At 37.6% G+C, this 18,382-nt stretch overlaps 1 protein-coding gene across 2 annotated transcripts in view; it reads right to left on the reverse strand.

The window, feature by feature from the left end:
- The window catches only part of mllt3 (MLLT3 super elongation complex subunit), a 63,370-nt gene that overhangs the window by 24,743 nt on the left and 20,245 nt on the right, over positions 1-18,382 (reverse strand). For both annotated transcript variants that reach the window (XM_053681276.1, XM_047156792.2), the window contains exons 3-4: positions 1,254-1,336; positions 1,019-1,162 (exon numbers count right to left, since the gene is read on the reverse strand). In XM_053681276.1, coding sequence (XP_053537251.1) covers positions 1,019-1,162; positions 1,254-1,336 — 227 coding nt within the window. The remainder of the gene's footprint in view (positions 1-1,018; positions 1,163-1,253; positions 1,337-18,382) is intronic.

Genomic DNA, 18,382 nt, shown 5'->3' on the forward strand with positions numbered 1-18,382 from the left:
GCCCACTTTAATTCACCCTGCAAAAGTTGCTCATCCTGGCTGATGAGAACTGTAATTCCATTAAGACTAACTCACTGACGGTGGGTTTTATTGTGGAGTTTTGCAGAGGCAAACAGCTTAATGGAACAGCACTACACGCTCACGTTGCTGTGGGTTTGTGCATGTGCGTGCATGTGTGTGTGTGTGTGTGTGTGTGTGTGTGTGTGTGCACGTATGTGCGCGTGTGCCCACAGTTCTGACTGAAGACACCACCCACATAAACACAGACATACCGTAAAGCTGGGACAGAGTCCCGATTCAGAAACCTTAAAATGATAAATAGCCGTTCTGTGATATCACCCACATCACCCATACATGCTGTAGAGACAAAAACATGATCTAGAGGTCAAATGCGCATTCTATATATGAAATGCAAACTAAAATATTTGAACACCAATAAAAACAGAATGGTAAGTGGGGATTTACTTCCAGCATGTTCAAGAACGCCATTTTCCATTAGTCCATTATATTTAGTGATAATATTTATTACTTCAGGGGCATGGTGGCTTAGTGGTTAGCATGTTTGCCACACACCTCAGGGGTTGGGGGTTCAAATCCTGCCTCTGCCCTGTGTGCATGGAGTTTGCACGCTCTCCCTGTGCTTCGGGGGTTTCCTCCGGGTACTCCGGTTTCCTCCCCCAGTCCAAAGATATTCTTTGTAGGCTGACTGGACTTTACAAATTGTCCGTAGTGTGTGAATGTTTGTTTGTTTGTTTGTGCCCTGCGATGGGTTGGCACCCCGTCCAGGGTGTCCCCTGCCTTGTGCCCCGAGTTCTCTGGGATAGACTTCCCCACAACCCTGTGTAGGATAAATGGTATGGACAATAGATGGACAGCTTAAATGATCATTTATACTGTACTGGATCAGGTTGAATAGAAATTTTAACTTTATTGTTTGAGTCTTATTCCTTATCTCAGTTCTATTCATCCCACAAAATTCAGTCGCAGGAACAATGCAAATGAAGCGCGTGTACATTACCCCTCCGGCCTTTAGCAGCTTCCTGCGGAACTCCTCTGTCGGGTTGTTGAAGGTGAGTTTCTCACAACGCAGGTGATTGACAGGGGGATGACCTTCCAAGTGCAGGAACAGATCGTAGTCGAAGCGCACTTTTTTCGGCTCTTCCTGGTGAACAGGAAAGGGTGCGCTCAAATTGATCACGTTCATATGACACAAGAGGATTGCGAACTCTAAGGAAAGGGAATTTTATAAGTACCTTATTTCGGAAGTACACTTCAATAGGCAGGATAAAGCCAGCGTATCCAGACTCTTCCACTTTGTATGGCGGATCCTTGCACACTGTCAGAAAGAAAGAAAAAGCAATAATGATCATTTAAGGCTTTTTCATTTGGCCATCATTTCACCTTTTAGTACAAGGTCAACGCAATTATTAGGCTCAGACATCATTATTTCAGACTGAAAACTGACAAAACTACTTCTATTTGCATCAACTGTTTGTAATAAGATCCAATTGCCCTTTAATGCATCTGGAATGCGTATGTGTCTGAAAGATTTAAAAGAGATGCAAATTTCAGTCTTTTTTTAGGCTCCTGCTGTGTGAGAACAACAAATAAAATGGTATACATTTATATGTCTACATTAGCAATTACAGTTTAGCATCTTCTGACAATATGTGTGAAACTGCAAATGTGAAAGTGCACAGTTGCAACTAATTTTAGCACTGTTTCTTTTGATTCAAAGCATAAAAAAAACAAGCATAAATCATTTAAACCAAATATTTAAACATCTAGCTTTACAGAAAAGTATTGAAGCAAATTTGGGAAAATATTTTTGGTATTAAGCTGAACATATTCGATTCTTTAAGGACGGTAAAAGCAAGCACACTTTCTCAGTTATTACTCTGCTTGCTAGGATGATTCAGAGCAAAATTTATACTTTTGGCAAGTTTTGTATTTGGCCTGATCCATTTTGACAGTTCATAAATTTACAAGGTCCAGAAAAACAATAAAACCTTTGCTAAGGGGCATGTGGGAAGGAACAGCGGCTGGAAACATAATCAAAAAGTCTTTTGAAACTCATTGGAAACTTTCTGCAGTTGGGTCGAATCAGGGTTAAATTGAGTTCTCGGTGCAACTGAACTGCACCTGAATGCTGAGTGCAACTGTGGAGTTCAGGTATGCCCAAAAGTATTGTACAGAGAGGGCAAATACACCATCCAAATGGCCTGAATACTGCATATATGAACATACCCTGGTTAAACGGCTAGTAATGCATGATATGATTAAATAGTCATCTTCACTTAAAATCTAACTTTCAAAGTGGAGTTAAACACGGAAATCATCATCAGAACCACAGTCTACGTAGTGCTTTGCCAAAAAACATTTTGTGAACATTTTCTTTTTTCTATGTATAGAAAAAAGGACAATAAATTCAGTTCTGGCACAGCATCTGTGCACTGTATCATAGTGCAGTCAACCCAAAAACCAGAACAAACCAACGTGTATAATTTATTTGCCCTGACATGAGGTTAATAAAGCGAGAACTTCTGCTCTGTCTCATAGTTGTACTGTAACTGTGTAGGGGATTTAATGGAAGGAAACTTAAAACTGTAACTTCATGCTGTTTTTGACCTTCATGGAATCAAATTTATTCAGGTTTCATTTTAAAATGTATTATGGATTTAGTCAGTTGTAAATATTCTGGCAAGTCCTGAGTATGGAACTATATTCTTGGATTACATTCTCTCACTTATAAGTGGTTTTAGATTTATTCCATTTTTATTAATGGTAAACAAAAACAAGAAGAATGCTACAGTTGCAATCAAAATTATTCAACCCCCATTGTAAATCAAGTTTATTGTCAAAACTTACAGACTTTCAGCTGTTTGTGATGAACAAATCAAACAAAAGCAATTGAAATAGTTCAACACGACGAATGCTTGAAGTGGTTTCCAAAATTCAACTGAAAATGCAACTTATAATGATTTCTCCAGTTTCAAAATTATTCAACTCCTTCATGGCAAGCATCTTTTGCTGTTGACCTGCTGCAAATGAGATGCATAGCTTCTGGCAGCATTCCTGAGGAATCTTAGCTTATTCCTCATGAGCAATGGCCTCCAGTTCAGTAATATTCTTGGGTTTGCGTGCTGCAGCCACCTTCTTCAAATCCCACCTGAGATTTTCTATGGGGTTTTCTATGGTGACTGTGATGGCCCTGTAGAATCTTCCAGGACTTCTTCTGCAACCAAGCCTTGGTGGAATTTGAGATATGCTTGGAATCATTGTCCTGTTGGAAGGTCCAATGACACCAAAGTTTCAGTTTCCTCACAGATGGCATGATGTTTTCTTCTAGGCTTTCCTGATACTTCAATGAATCCATCTTGCCTTCCACACGCTGGAGGTTTCTAGTGCCAGAGGATGCAAAGCAGCCCCAGAGCATCACCGAGCCACCACCATGCTTGACTGTGGACAGAGTGTTCTTTCTTCATTCTTCTTTCCCCAAACATACCGCTGATCCATCGTGCCGAAAAGTTCCAGTTTTGTTTCATCACTCCACAGAACAGAATCCCAAAACTTCTGTGACTTATGACTGAACCGACTTTCCTTGTGCTTTTGGGTCAGTAGTGGTGCATGTCTTGAAGTTCTGTCATGGAAACCTTCTGCGTTTAGTACGAGCCTTACTGTGCTCACTGAAACCTCAGTGCCTGTTGCTACCAAGTCTTGCTGCAGGTCTTCTACAGCCACTTGAGGGGTTTTTCCACAACCTGCGTTATCAGAAATCTGTTTGAAGCCATTGATAGGTTCCTTTTTCTGCTCCGTCCAGGTATTTTACGGGGTTTTTTTGCCCCGGGCCAGTTCAGATATTTCATGTGTTCCAGCTTAAGCACACCTGCAGCAACTAATGAAGCACTTGACTGAGGGATTGCATTCAGGGAGTTGAATAATTTTGAAACTGGAGAAATCATAAGTTGCATTTTCAGTTGAATTTGGAGAAACCACTTGTAGCATAGTTGTGTTGAGCTATTTAAATTGCTTTTGTTTGATTTGTTCTGAAACAGCTGAAAGTCTGCAAATTTTTACAATAAACCTGATTTGCAATGGGGGTTTAATTTTGATTGCAACTGTCTCATTTACACTCAAACCCTTCTTCATTATACATACAGTCCCCACTGAAACTATTGGAATGGCAAGGCCAATTCTTTTTCTTTTCTTTCTTTTTTTTTTTTTTTGCTGTACACCAGACATTTGGGTTTGAGATCAAAAGATGAATATGAGAAGAGAGCTTAGAATTTCAGCTTTTATTTCCTGTTATTTATATGTAGTTGTGTTAAACAACACAGAAGAAAGCACATTTTGTATCAGACAACCCAATTTGTAGCAGAGTAAAAATATTGTGACTGACAGGTGTGTCCTGTTAGACTGATTGTTTAAACAATACATAGCTCTGAGCATCTATTATTTGATTTAGCCTTCAGTTTCACCTGTGAAGACTGCATTTTTTGTTACAAAGGGTAAGTGAACAAGAGCAAGCCATTTTGAGGCTGAGAAAAAAGGGAATGTCCTGAAAAAGAAAGAAACCACTGGTGTACTGAGCTACAGACATCAAATAGGTCAGGCAAGGAAAACAACAACAGCAGCAACAGCAGCTGATGACAAAAACATTGTGAGAGCTGTGAAGAAAAACCCAAAAACAACAGTCAGTACCATCAACAACCACCACAGTGTTGTGTCTTCACCCAGGGTGAAGGTATCACAATACACTAGGGCTGCACGATTTTGGCCAAAATGACAATCCTGATTATTTTGGTCAATATTGAGATCTCGATTATTTGTCACAATTATTAATTGATTTTAGTGACAACATATTTTTATTGCATTTTCACATTTATTAAGTTCTCATATACCACAATATAACAAGTAGGTATGAGAAAACTTGAGCTGGTCAATTATGACAGAATTTAGGAACAGAGTGTGAGCCATGACAAATGAACTTACTTTCTGATAAACTAAATGTAATATTTTCAGTTAATTTTACAGGCTGTATATAAAAAACAACCGTTAACCTGTTACACCTTGTAAACAAATACAATAAACCTCAATAATCAGTGTTTGAAGTCTGCTCCTCTTAAATATATTTTGAGCTACACTATTAGACATTTTCCACTGTCATGGTTCTGGGCTGGAGTCAGTTCTCGAACCGCTCTATGTATATTGTGTATATATCGGAATAATCTCATACAGGATGTTATTGGGTGAGTTCATTTACCCGTCAGATGCAAAGCGCTTTAGTTTAATAGTGTTCATTAGGGAAGCTCCGATCAGGATTTTTACAGCCGAAACCGATCCAGATACCAATCTTTTTTTTGTTTAAACTTTAATCAGGAGGTCTGTCATAAACAGTTAAATGTAAGCTCTCTGCTCATGGTCACCGTTAACTGAGTTAAAATAATAGCAATGAGAAATACTGTTGGTTAATTGATAAATAAACAAGCATAATATATTTATTTTTAAATATCTTAAAAACAATAGAGTCCTAATTAAAAGTAGACTAACACAAACATGATCCAAATTAGGAAAAAGGCTTATAGATTTCTAAGGAAATAGCTTACTAAGCTTAATGTCAAATTGGTATTAAATGCTACCCATAGTAATTAAACATTATTTCATTTCTCATTTTATTTATATTTAATGACGTTATTATAATATCTATTTTTTACATAAAATGATTTATTTATAACTAAGCACATTTTCTGTCTTTACATTTTAGTAGTTTTATTTTTGTTTGTTTATCAGTTTTAGATGGGTTCCCCCAGTAGTGTCCATGCCTGCTGATAATATTTTGGGGGGTATTAAATCAAAACATGGAAACTGGAGGTGACTGAGTGATATCAGGCAACCGTGAGTTTAAATGAAGTGAATTAGAGTTGGAGAGCTGCAGTGTACTGTATATTTACAGACCAAACAGTTGCTAGTCTTGAAATATGATTGGTGAGGAATTTTTTAATAAAGAAGTTTGAATTAAACCCACCTTGTAGCGTTAGCATTATTATTAATTTACTCCACACGAAGCCGCTGTGTCTCCACGAGCAGGTGCAAATTCGGGTCATTTTGCGGGATCAACAAAAGATGGCGGTTGTGAGATCGGGAAGTTGAAGCAGATGTAGTACAGAGTTACCTGTCATCATAATGGCTTCTCTGCAGTATTTCCACACTTGTTCGGTTGACTGAGGTGACGAAAAGCAGAGTGAAAGTAACTGTTGCTCGGTGTAGATGTATTTTGGACTTTCTGTAGTTTTTACTCCGATTGTATTATACAACTCCGAACAGGTCACTCGCACCAGTGCGAATAATTATTTATTCACAGTTGCACAAAATACTTTTCAGTCACAAATGCGAGTGAAATGGTCGCATTGTAGAGCCCTGAGTTTATCTGCAAAGTTTTTTCCCGTTCGGCGTGATGAGGATTAATGTCCCCGACAACCTCTGTAGTGCCATTTAGCATCATCATTATTTCTCCTCGCATAAAGCGCTGGAGCTCGAAGCGAAGCTGGCAGCTCCAGCGCTAAAATGCTAACTCCATTTTTGGTTTTAGCACTACAAAATGACATCATCCCTAGGGTGATAGGCTGTAAGTGTAGGAAGCGCTTGATTTGATCTGCAGCAGAGTTTTAGCGGAGGACGAACTTTAAACGTTAATATTGCAGTCGATCATGTTCATTTAAACGTGGGCAGTCAAAATCGTAATCACAATCGATATTCGATTAATTGTGCAACCCTACAATACACTTTTCGAAAAAGAGTTCGAGAGCAGATATATAGAGGCCATACCAGAAGATGCAAACCACTCATCAGCAGTAAGAATCAGAAAGCCAGATTGGAATTCGCAAACAAATACATAGATGGACCACAAAAGTTCTGGAACCAAGATTAACCTCTACTAAAGTGATGGGAAGGCCTGGTGATGATCTGCTCATGATCCAAAACATACAAGCTCATCTGTGAAACACAGCAGAGGTAGCGTCATGGCTTGGACTTGCATGGATGCTTCTGGAACAGGCTCACTAATCTTTATCGATGATGTAACTCATGATGGTAGCAACAGAATGAATTCATAAGTTTACAGGTACATTTTGTCTACCAATTTACACAGAAGTGCATCCAAATTAATCAGAAGGGACTTTATCAGGCAGCAAGACAATGATCCAAAAACACACTGACAACACTACAAAAGAACTTTCTCACGGGGAAAAGTGGAAGGTTTTAGTCTGTCCAAGTCAATCATCAGACCTTAACCCAATTGAGCAGCGTTTCACCTCCTGAAAAGGAGATTTAAGGGAGAAACCCCCGAAACAAACAACAACTCAACATCACAAAGAAGATCCCACCAATTTGGTGATATGAATGAGCCACAGGCTTGATGCAGTCATTGCAAGCAAGGGATATACAACCAAATATTAAGTGCTATTTACTTTTCATTTACTTTAAATCTGATCTGCTCCCATATTTTTGCTCACTTAAAAATTGGGTGGTCTGTTGCGAAACGTTCTGTGTTTTATGTTGTTTAACACATCTAGATGTGAATATCAGCAAATAACAGCTGAAATTCTAAACTCTCTTCTCATATCAATCTTTTGATCTCAAACCCAAATGTCTTTGGTGTACAGCAAAAACAAATGAATTGGCTGTTCCAATAGTTTCAGAGGGGACGGGATTTATATATGTGTATATACAAATATATATCTACATGTACACACACACTCATTGAGATAGAGATATTTTATAAATAAATAAATAAATAAATAAATAAATAAATAAATAAATATATATATATATATATATATATATATATATATATATATATATATATATATATATATATATATATATATATATATATATATATATATATATATATATATATAAAATGCAAACAGACACACACAAAAACACAAACACATGTTAGTCCCAATTATGTATTTGAGAAGACAGACCCATGGGACACTTGTTTGTCTTGCTCTTGGTCTCCCACAAGGACTTACAGTGGTAGCAGCAATTAGTCACCATGCTCTGTGTGCACGTGAGTCAAGGACATCTGGAGATAAATTATCTTCAAAAAGAAACTGTCCACCAGAAACTGTTCTGTTCAACAGAAACTTTCTAGTCCACCAAATCTTTTCCCTAATGACAAACAGTACAAAAGAGTGATTTCTTAGTAAGAACACACTTCCTCTAACAAAAGTATAAGTAAATTTCAAGTGTAAAAAATCTTATATTATGCTGTATATTAGGGGCTTATGCTATTATTGATATCAAAAATATCATGTGAGACACACATTTTGTGCAACGACTCAGAAAAGCAGAATCAAAACTATTACAGCTCTAGACAGTAACAATCCCAGTCACAGAATGTAGCAACACGATTCTCAATCAAAACACAAACTAACAAAATGTAATCTGTTTAAGGCACTTATAAAACATGCTAACATTTCAATTACAAAAAGGAAACAAATTAGGATGGGTAAGTATTTTACTCCTGAAGCCAGTGCTCGGGCGTAAGCCACAGAAATACTCATTCTCAAGTTACACTGCAACCAAGACTCGACCTAAACGAGACACGACTCTCCTGACCAGACAGCTCACGACCCCAATCCTGGGGTCATAGCACCGCAACACCGCACTGCTGCACAAATATTATGGGTTGCAATTAATTGCATGGCTGGGTCAGGTTCAATTATAAGCTGCTAAGGGGGCCTATTCACCACACTATGTTTATTTTCTCTGTTAAAGCCACCGGTGTATACAGGAGATGAGCCATGGAGTGGAATAATATAATTTGCTACCTTTTTTGAATTTATCTTTACCGTTTACGAGAAGAACTCATAAACCTACATATTACATTTCTTCCTGTTAACTTAATGAAGTGATGGTTAACTGATTACTGCTGGGAGTTCAAAATCTGCTAATTTTGGAAAAGTAAACTGAGAAAGTACAACAACCAATGTAAAAAATGATTTACAATTACACAGTGATATAGAAAAAGACTGTACAGTATGCTTTTAATATATAGTAATGCTAGTTGTTCTACCATAAGTTGTTTTAGCTTTTTCCACCATCATCATATTAATTATAAAACCAGCAAAAGAGATGTCTAATAAACATAACATCAGAAGAAACAATATTTTCCATAAGCATGATATATAAAATGTAAAATGTATGAGCTCTAAGAAGGAAATTGACTAGAAGAGATAAACATCTACACTGGAAAATGATCAGATTATTATTGTGGCTGTGGAACTTCTGCTTAAGTTGAAAAGGTCACTTTACATTTGGAAGTGGGAGTCTGGACAAGCAAAGTGTACAATACACTCATTGACCTGGAACAGGAAATTGGCCAGCAACTACACCAAGCCAGAGTGGAGGGTGCTTTGCTTCTTTTTTTCCTTAATGGAAAGAGCCAAAAAGAACCCCTGCCTTCTCCTATGCTCTCTCGAACACACACACACACACACACACACACACACACACACACACACACACACACACAGAGATCGAGCCAGGATGCCAATCACAGCACAATGCCAGTCAGAAAGCATTTGCCCTTGCTTCAAGACTGGGTCGTAATGAGGCAAAGCCGGAAAATCCTGAGACAAAACCACAGGGAGAGAAAAAAAAGAAGAAAAAAAAAAAAAGACCTGATCCAGTTGACATTTAGATCATTGCACAGCTAAACTGTTAAACTACACTATTAGATTCTATCAGCATTTCTGTCGGCAGTGAAGAGTGGTTAATATACACAAAAACCCAACACTGTTTCAGATTACACTTCTTACTAAATGGCCAGGCTTAGTAACAATCTGGTCTATGGGAAGTGAAATCGACTCTCCATTTAGAATCCGATTACCATCTTCTAGCTGAAGCAAAGACTCCACACTGAGATATATGTCAGCAACACACACACACACAGTGTAAACAATCCTTCAGTACAGTGGACCACCTGCATTCAGGTCAACTAGAGCTGAAATCTATTACATGGATGCCATAAACCCCTTTTCATACAGAGATCATAGCATCCTGTGAAAAACAAACCAACCACAGAAAATGTACATCTCTCGTTCAACTTCCAGCATTTTCCCACATCAGTCAAGAATTCTTAAAAGAGAAACTGAATTGGTAATTATGGTGGGTAAATCATATTTCTGGACTATATAATGCCCAACTGTGATGAGCTTTCAGTGAGGAAGTTCCCTCGCCCCCCCAAGCTAGCAATAATCATGCTAGCAATGGAAGGGATACACATTTTAAGCACTAGCTATTAGTCAGTCCCTGCAGGAGTTTTCAATTTTGTTATCACAGAAATTAAGGCAAAAATCGAGCAAACTCCACAACATTAGGAGGAGCTTGAATTTTTCAAAATTACCGCAGATTTGGGCCAAGACGCAGCATGCGATTTCATCACAGTGAGCATTCAGCCAAAGCCCTCTTCGATTCACCAGAGTCAAACATGAGTATAGATAAAAAGGTCTCACATATCAACAAACATCAAAGCGAAAGAAAGTGCAAATCAATTTCTTCCTATTGCAATTTCACCAATTCATGTAGTTTTCTGCCAAAAAAAAAAAAAAAAAAGTATAGAAATCTCTGCAGCAAAATCAAACATTTATGGCCACAACAATCACAAAAAAACTGTATGGACTGATTAGTATTGTGCCTAGGGTCCTACTTTTTAACTAGTTAGCTGTAAATTTATCTAGATGTATACTGAATCCAGTAGGCAAAATTATGCTTCATTGTCATAAGATTTGTTATTAACTGTAGCTTCCATTTAAGCATGACTATGTCCTTTAAAGTCCAATAAATTGTTTTTATTCATCTGTGTGGATTCAGTTACTACGTGGCTGCTAGAATACATGTCTGTGGCTCAGTTAATGGTGTGTGTGTGTGCGCGTTTTGCAAGCTTTGCATATTAATTTGCATATGCATGTGTTGGTTGATCATTAGCAAAAACCAATTTCCAAGTTAAACCTACACCCGTAGTTTGTGAACTTGGGGAACTGTGTGGTGGACGTTAGCAAGAACTTAAAAAAGCCTAACTAGCTGAGGTGGCCAGTCTTCAGAAACAAGGTGTTGGTGCATGGCTGGAATATAAAAAAACCTTGAGCTGGGAGGGCCTGAAATAATAAACCATTAGAAAAATCAGAAAAAAAAAAAAAAAAGGAAATCCATAATTGCTCCCAGGCTTGAGCACTATAATGACGGCTGACAAGGATCCCACCTCTTTTCCCAGCCATAATGGTGACCAGCGTTGCCTTTCCGTGGTCTGAGGGGAAAGCCTAGCCTCATTATACGTTCCACATGAAGGCACCAATTCTATTGCACTTTAAATTATTTAGGAGCAATTTTCTGAAGAGAGTTGGGTGTTTGTACAATATTCTGGATCCTGGAAAATATTCATCAACACGTACAGAAGCTCTTCTGAACAAAAGAGCCAAGGCTCAGTTTTCAACATAGTAGCTGAAGGCAGTTACAGGGCTACCAGTTAGGACATTAAGGCAACACACTAAAAGAGACGTACAACAGAGTGCAGTAGAGATGACGTATTCTTGTAGACCAGCCTGAAAATTAGCGTCACGCTGGTTCCCTCAACAAAAAGCCAATAGGATTTTTCCATTGGCTTTTACATCATTGCAGAATAAGATAATTAATAAGTTAATGATTCTTACATGTTTTGTTCATCAAGATAATCTTCACAAATTTTATTAATTTTGAAGCCTAAATACAAAATCGGCAGAAGTAAAAAAGCTAAAAGTTAGGATGACTTCAACATCACCACCACTAAGCTTCCGACAACTATTTCAATTTTTATTTAAAAACACTACAATTGGAAAATACTTTAACTTTGATAAATCTACAAGTTGGAATGTTTGACGTGGAATAATTTGCAAGAGCGTGAGTATAAACACACCGAGGCTGTAGTAGATGAGTTTTCCTGTTAGTCGTGATGCCGTTTAATGTCCGACAACCTTTGTAATCCCATTTAGCCACTTGTTAGCAACCACCTTTTTCCAAGACACGTAAAAGCTTTAAAAAAAAATCATGAGTGGAGTACTACTGATGTCTTTTATGTCCCAGAATAAAACATGAAAATATCTTGAGCTTGTGTTAAACACAGACCTTATTATAGGCAATTAACCCACTGACTTTGGGACGATGGAACCGGAAGTGCTAAAATGCAAACTTCTTTCCAGATTTTAAGACTCATTCCTGCAGCACTCTACAATCTAGGAACAAGCTCACTTCTAAAGTTTTTAAAAAGGAAAGACAAATCTTCACAAACTAATCCCATGCTGTTACTCATAGTCTCAAGGTGAGCTCTTTCTGTTGATGCTGCAACATCAGCCATATCTCATGAAACTTTTATGTGGCTAGTAAACCTGAGACCATGTTCGCAGTGATATGGATTTAAAAACCTCATGTAACTACATTGTTGCCTTCCATTCTTAATGAAACCTTTTTTGGGACTAAAAATGCTTTCATGTTAATTTTTAAAGTGTTGTTGAATGGATGGAATCAAACAAATATATATCAGAAATCACCAGTCTGTTGTTCTGTGACAGGCCTCTGATTCGTCACGTGATCCAGCTCAATTATATCAAAAATACAGGGCTAGTACATGTAACTCCTGTGAGTGCTGATTTGGTCACTCTTTCACAACTGAACAAAGCTATGTAGAATACAGCAGCCCTCCTGCGTGCAAATCATCCTTTGTATTCACTGCAGTACGAGCAACCTCTGTGCTCTCAGTGCTTACACCAACTGCATAAAGAGCCTTTGTTCCACTTAACTTGTCTATCTTTGCTGGCGACCATAACACTAAACCGCCTAAATTTCTTGGTTCAGACAAATATATAATGATACTGGAGTAAATTTCTACAATATGAATCACAATATATAAGCCTACAAAACAGTAGTGTTGGACAAAAAAAAACCCTGAATTCTATGATTAAAAAAATATGTATTTTTATAGACATTAAATATCAACTCTGAGAAGGAGAAAGGGGGGAATTCCATACAATTTTAACATTTTAATTATTCTTCATGATTCAGAAGAAATTGTTGTTTTAAAAAAACCAACAGTGAAAAAATAGATACAGTGGTGATATCTCAGAAAAGTGTATTGTGACATCAATATTATATAATGATAAATGATATCATTGCCCAGCCCTAGCAATCACAATTTGTGTATATTCAGCACAGGTGTTTTTTTTATATTTTACAAAAAAATAAAAAATAATTATATTATATTATATTATATTATATTATATTATATTATATTTATATATATATATATATATATATATATATATATATATATATATATATATATATATATATATATATATATATATAAAAGGCTATTTTTAAATGTACTCCCAGGAGTGTGGCAGGTATTCTCCCAAACAGACCAAAAATCGAGATACCCATCTTTGTAAATACTTTTCAGGCCATTATTTTTAGTCAGATAGTCACACTACACTGGTTAGAGTAAACTACAAAGAACAACAAAAAAACACTGCAGATAAAGCACTGCTCTTTACGCAGTTTGTGTAGATCCCACTGATATGCAAAGCTCTTAAGACGGCTAATCAATCCTCTGGTAAAATGGCTACCTCTCATGTACAACAATTTGTCTGGATGGGAATTTGCTCCATTTGGTAACTATAGGGAGGGGGTGGGGTTTCTATGGCCAGTCCATCCATATAGGGAAACTATGAAGCTGTTTGAGCACGAGTTGCTGAATGTAGCAGAATTAAATTGCCACGTTACGCCATTTTACCTAGCTCTACAAGGAACATGCCATCAATCAGGCCACATTCAGCCTTGCTTTCACCACTGTGGCCTACGGTAGCCAGTTAGTGCCAGTAAGAGAATGAATAAACTGGGACATTGTAATGAAATCAGTTTGAAACACGCTGATCATATGGTTTGTGTGCAAAATTACACGTCATTTGCTTTCAGGAGCTGAAAGAGGTTGGCTAGATACACACATGACTTATAAAGTATTTGCACCCAGGTCATTGGGGTGACATATGGAATCTTATTAATATATAGTCCCATGCATAAAAAGGTTTGCAGAAGACTGTATTTTGGTGGAAACGGATGGAATGATTTGGTGTAAATGGATGCATGCGCACACACACACACACACACACACACACACACACACACCAGGGTTTTCCTTACCATAGAAAGGCTTAGGCGCAGCACGCAAGCGTTTTTGCGGAGCATGTTATTTGGTGAAGTGAATAGACTTTTGACTACAAGTACAATAAGTGTTGCCAGCTTTCATTCACAAATATGGTAAGGATAAGGGTCGAAAACTGCACAAAAATTTGAAATAACTTAAAATTTCCTACTAATAATTTCAAACTCTCCCCCTCCCAGCACCACCCACTGGAACCCAGACAGCATGCAAGTCCTCTAAAAACCTAGGTAAACCCCTGTGTATACGTGGTTATACACATGGTATCATCACCCTCCTCCTCTACACAGAAAAATATACAGCTATAGACTCTCTTTGCTGTGTAAATAATTATTCATATAAACTTGGTAAATCCAAGACCAAGGGTTTCAATGAGAATTTAAAACTGCTAACGAAACTTAAATAGCAGCTATCCTTCTATACAGAGATCTAGATTTTTTTTATATATAGTTCACATGTAATTTTGTTAAGTACTTATTTGACTGATTTATTACTTTTTTTAGTAATGAAATTACATTGACCTATTTTTGTATTTATACCACCACTAATGTGTGATGTAATATTTAAAGGATATGTTCGGCACTGTTTTACGTTAAGTTTTAGAAGAAAATCAATAAAATTTTCAGTACTGTGATTATGTTTTAATCATTTTGAACACAATATGAGCCCTTACAGATACTTGTACCAATATTTTCTGGTGAAATTGCATGACTACTACAGAAGGATTTAAACAAACAAAATAAATACAACTATAATAAAAAAAACAAAAAAATAAAAAGTTTGCAGGTCTCAAATCTGTTACTCATTGTATAGCCTGCATAAGTGTTCAGTGTGTGAGCAAACTAACTGCAATATAAAATTTGTGTGTGGCAGGATTGGATTTTGTGTTATCGCCTTGCGTTATCGGTTGTGATGATGCACGGTCCTGTTTGACTTAGACCTGAATAAAAAGGCATATGTTGGTCCTGGAGGGAAGGTTAAGCAGCAATTCTCAAAGGGTACACTCTTCCCATAAAGAGTTGACACCATGGAACGAGGCATATGGGAGCACCAAGTCTGCTCACAGTGGTGTAAACCGACACCTTTTACAGGGGAAACCATGGTAGCTGAAATGAGGCACCTTCTCACCAGGGACACCTTACCTCTGGTCATGAGGGGTGTATACCTCTGTTTTCCAGAGAACACACAGTACCTGAGAACATTATCCACTTTGGTTAATACCAGTGGTTTATTAAAAAAAAAAAAAAAGCCAACCTACAAATGTGTCAGTGCTAGTGTAAATCAGCACCCCCACTCTCTGAATACTAGAGGGTTCTTTATCCCCCCCCCCAACAGCTCTCTAGCATTTGTTGCATGGTGCTTCCAGCCCCAATATTCAAACCGGATAAGACTTCTGCTTCCCAACTGTGCTTCTTCAAAAGTCAGCCTAGGGCGAGAATGCAGACCTGGAGCGCTGCTGGCTTCTTCACTAGTTTTCGAATCCAGCTCAGCAGCACCGAGGCACTGTGGGTCAAAGGAAACATCCGGGGTTGAAATTTAAACAGAACTCGATGAGGCTCTTCTCAGCACAGCTCTACAAACAGCGCTTAGAGTTCCAACAAGGTGTGTCCTATTAAGACCAAGCTGAGAAACCATTTGTATTCCATAATAGGGTTGTGGGACTTGGCTGTAACGCTAACAACTCATCTGGAGTGGGTAATGAGAAAACAGTCACGTGTCATATCACACCAATATGGACCACCACATCTGGAAAACAAGAAACTACACTGGCTGACAAATTGTTAAGCACAAGGGAAAGTCTTCAAAATTTGTAAGCAATGTGATCAAGCAACATGACCAAGATTGCCTACTTGATTGTTACCCCCCCCCACCCCCAACATATTTCATCCTGTACTACGCATTTTCTATTTTTTACTTGCTAACACTCTGACACATTTTCACAGCTGGTTGTCTATAGGTCAACTGAAGTCCTTTGTTTCTTAGCCATAAAATCACTGACAAAACAAATGTATACTCATCCAACTGGACACAGCAATCTGGCCCAAACCCTCAGCAGCTGGTGTTGTAACTAGCTACTCATGCAATTACATTACAGAAGCACTATAACCAGAAATAAGATTAGCTTCTATTTTATGTTTAGCTACTACCTTGTCTGTATACATATACGTGAACATGGATGTTCACAGCTAGGGCTGGCCGATATGACAAAAATATATCACATCACAATACTTGAGGACATTATTATGATACACGATGCGCATCACAATATATAATTTAGCTAACAAACTGTCTGCAAAACAGTAATAAAAACGTTTGATACTTTTCTTTAATGCCTACAAAGAGAGTAGTTGGTTTTTTTTTTAAATTACATCAAATCAACAGAATCCATTCAGTAACTTTTAATTTGTAATTATTAAAAATATATTTTAAAAAATCAAATACATCACTATACCAACGATATCTCAGTAAGGTGTATTGCATAATCATTTATCACGATATCGATGTTATATTGATATATTGCCCAACTCCATTAACAGCATTCAGTTAAGTAGCAATTCAAGCAATCCCTGTTATTTTACTGCTCCGAAGAATCAAAAATGTATTTTGGTAGCTAGCTAATGTAATCACTTCGTGTTTTAAATTAGCTTTAATTAGCATCCCATAGGCTAAATGATATATAAATATCTATGGATATAAAACAACAGCCACAGGGCTACAAGTTATACAGCTTGCTGTTCTTAATAATGTTTACTTTACTTAATCTTTACACACCAATATAAATACAGAAGACAAAAAAAAGAAGCAGTATAAGCTAATAAAATAAAATCTATCCTTGCCTGAACTCCCTTTCCCCCTTTTCTATTAGATTCAAAGCTCAGTAATTGACCATTGACCATTAAGACCTGGGAGGTAGCACAACATGAATTCTTCCTTATTTCCAGATGCCCTATAGGCATCAACTGGGAAAGATTTACAAGAACCAAAGCAGAGCACTCACATCCTTTAATTGGCACCATACTAAAGTGATCATTCCATGGATAAGATTTCATGATGCTTCTCATTAAAATTCCATTAATGCCAGCCTCTGCCTCTGACTGGTTCATATGATTTTCTGTTTTGTACTGTTTTCAGCTTATTGCCCTATGACTAGAGGAGATTGGTTTCTGAAATGATAGATTTTTTTGCCAGCTGCAGTGTTTATCAACCACTCATCAGAGGTGATCTTAAAACCCAGCTCTTTGAGGAACTACAGTCTGCTCTCAATGTCACTTCTGAAGAGAGTTTCAGGTGCTTAATATTAAAAAGCCCCCCCCAGCTTAAATTATTAAAAGTTGGATTGAATCAGATTTGCACAAATTTTATGCAAGGCCACGAAGAATCCTTGCTGAGAGGAAAGGAAGTGAGGAAATGCCACTATTAACCACTTACTAGCCCACTAATGATATCAACAAACCCAGTTACCTAAAATGGAACAAGCTGGACCACCATTGCTGTTTCACAATTCACCAACACAGCACACAGATCAGGTCTGTTCTAAAACACTGAAATTAAAACTAATGCACACAATGCATCATTCATATACCATTGCCACTTCGCTCTTTGAAAAGGACAATATTGGTGCATCTCAAAAAATCAGAATATCGTGGAGAAGTTAATTTATATTAGAATAAAGAATTTATAATACAGAAATGTCGACCTGAGAAAAACCCTAATCAGCTAATTAACTCAAAACACCTGCAAAGGTTTCCTGAACCTTTAATCTCTCAGTCTGGTTCAGTACACAACCACAATCATGGGGAAGATGAAAGTAAATGTTGCATTTAATTTGGAAATCAAGGTCCCAGAGTCTGGAGGAAGAGTGGAGAGGCATAGAATCCAAGCTGCTTGAAGTCCAGTATGAAGTTTCCACAGTCAGTGATGATTTGGGGGGCCATGTCTTCTGCTGGTGTTGGTCCACTGTGTTTTCTCAAATTGAGAGTCAATACAGTGTCTACCAGGAGATTTTAGAGCACTTCATGCTTCCATCTGCTGACGAGCTTTATGGAGATGCTGATTTCATTTTCTAGCAGGACTCTGCACCTGCCCACAGTGCCAAAACTACTAGTAACTGGTTTACTGACCGTG

Source organism: Ictalurus punctatus, chromosome 7 (genome assembly GCF_001660625.3).
Source record: "Ictalurus punctatus breed USDA103 chromosome 7, Coco_2.0, whole genome shotgun sequence".
NCBI classification, from domain to species: domain Eukaryota; kingdom Metazoa; phylum Chordata; class Actinopteri; order Siluriformes; family Ictaluridae; genus Ictalurus; species Ictalurus punctatus.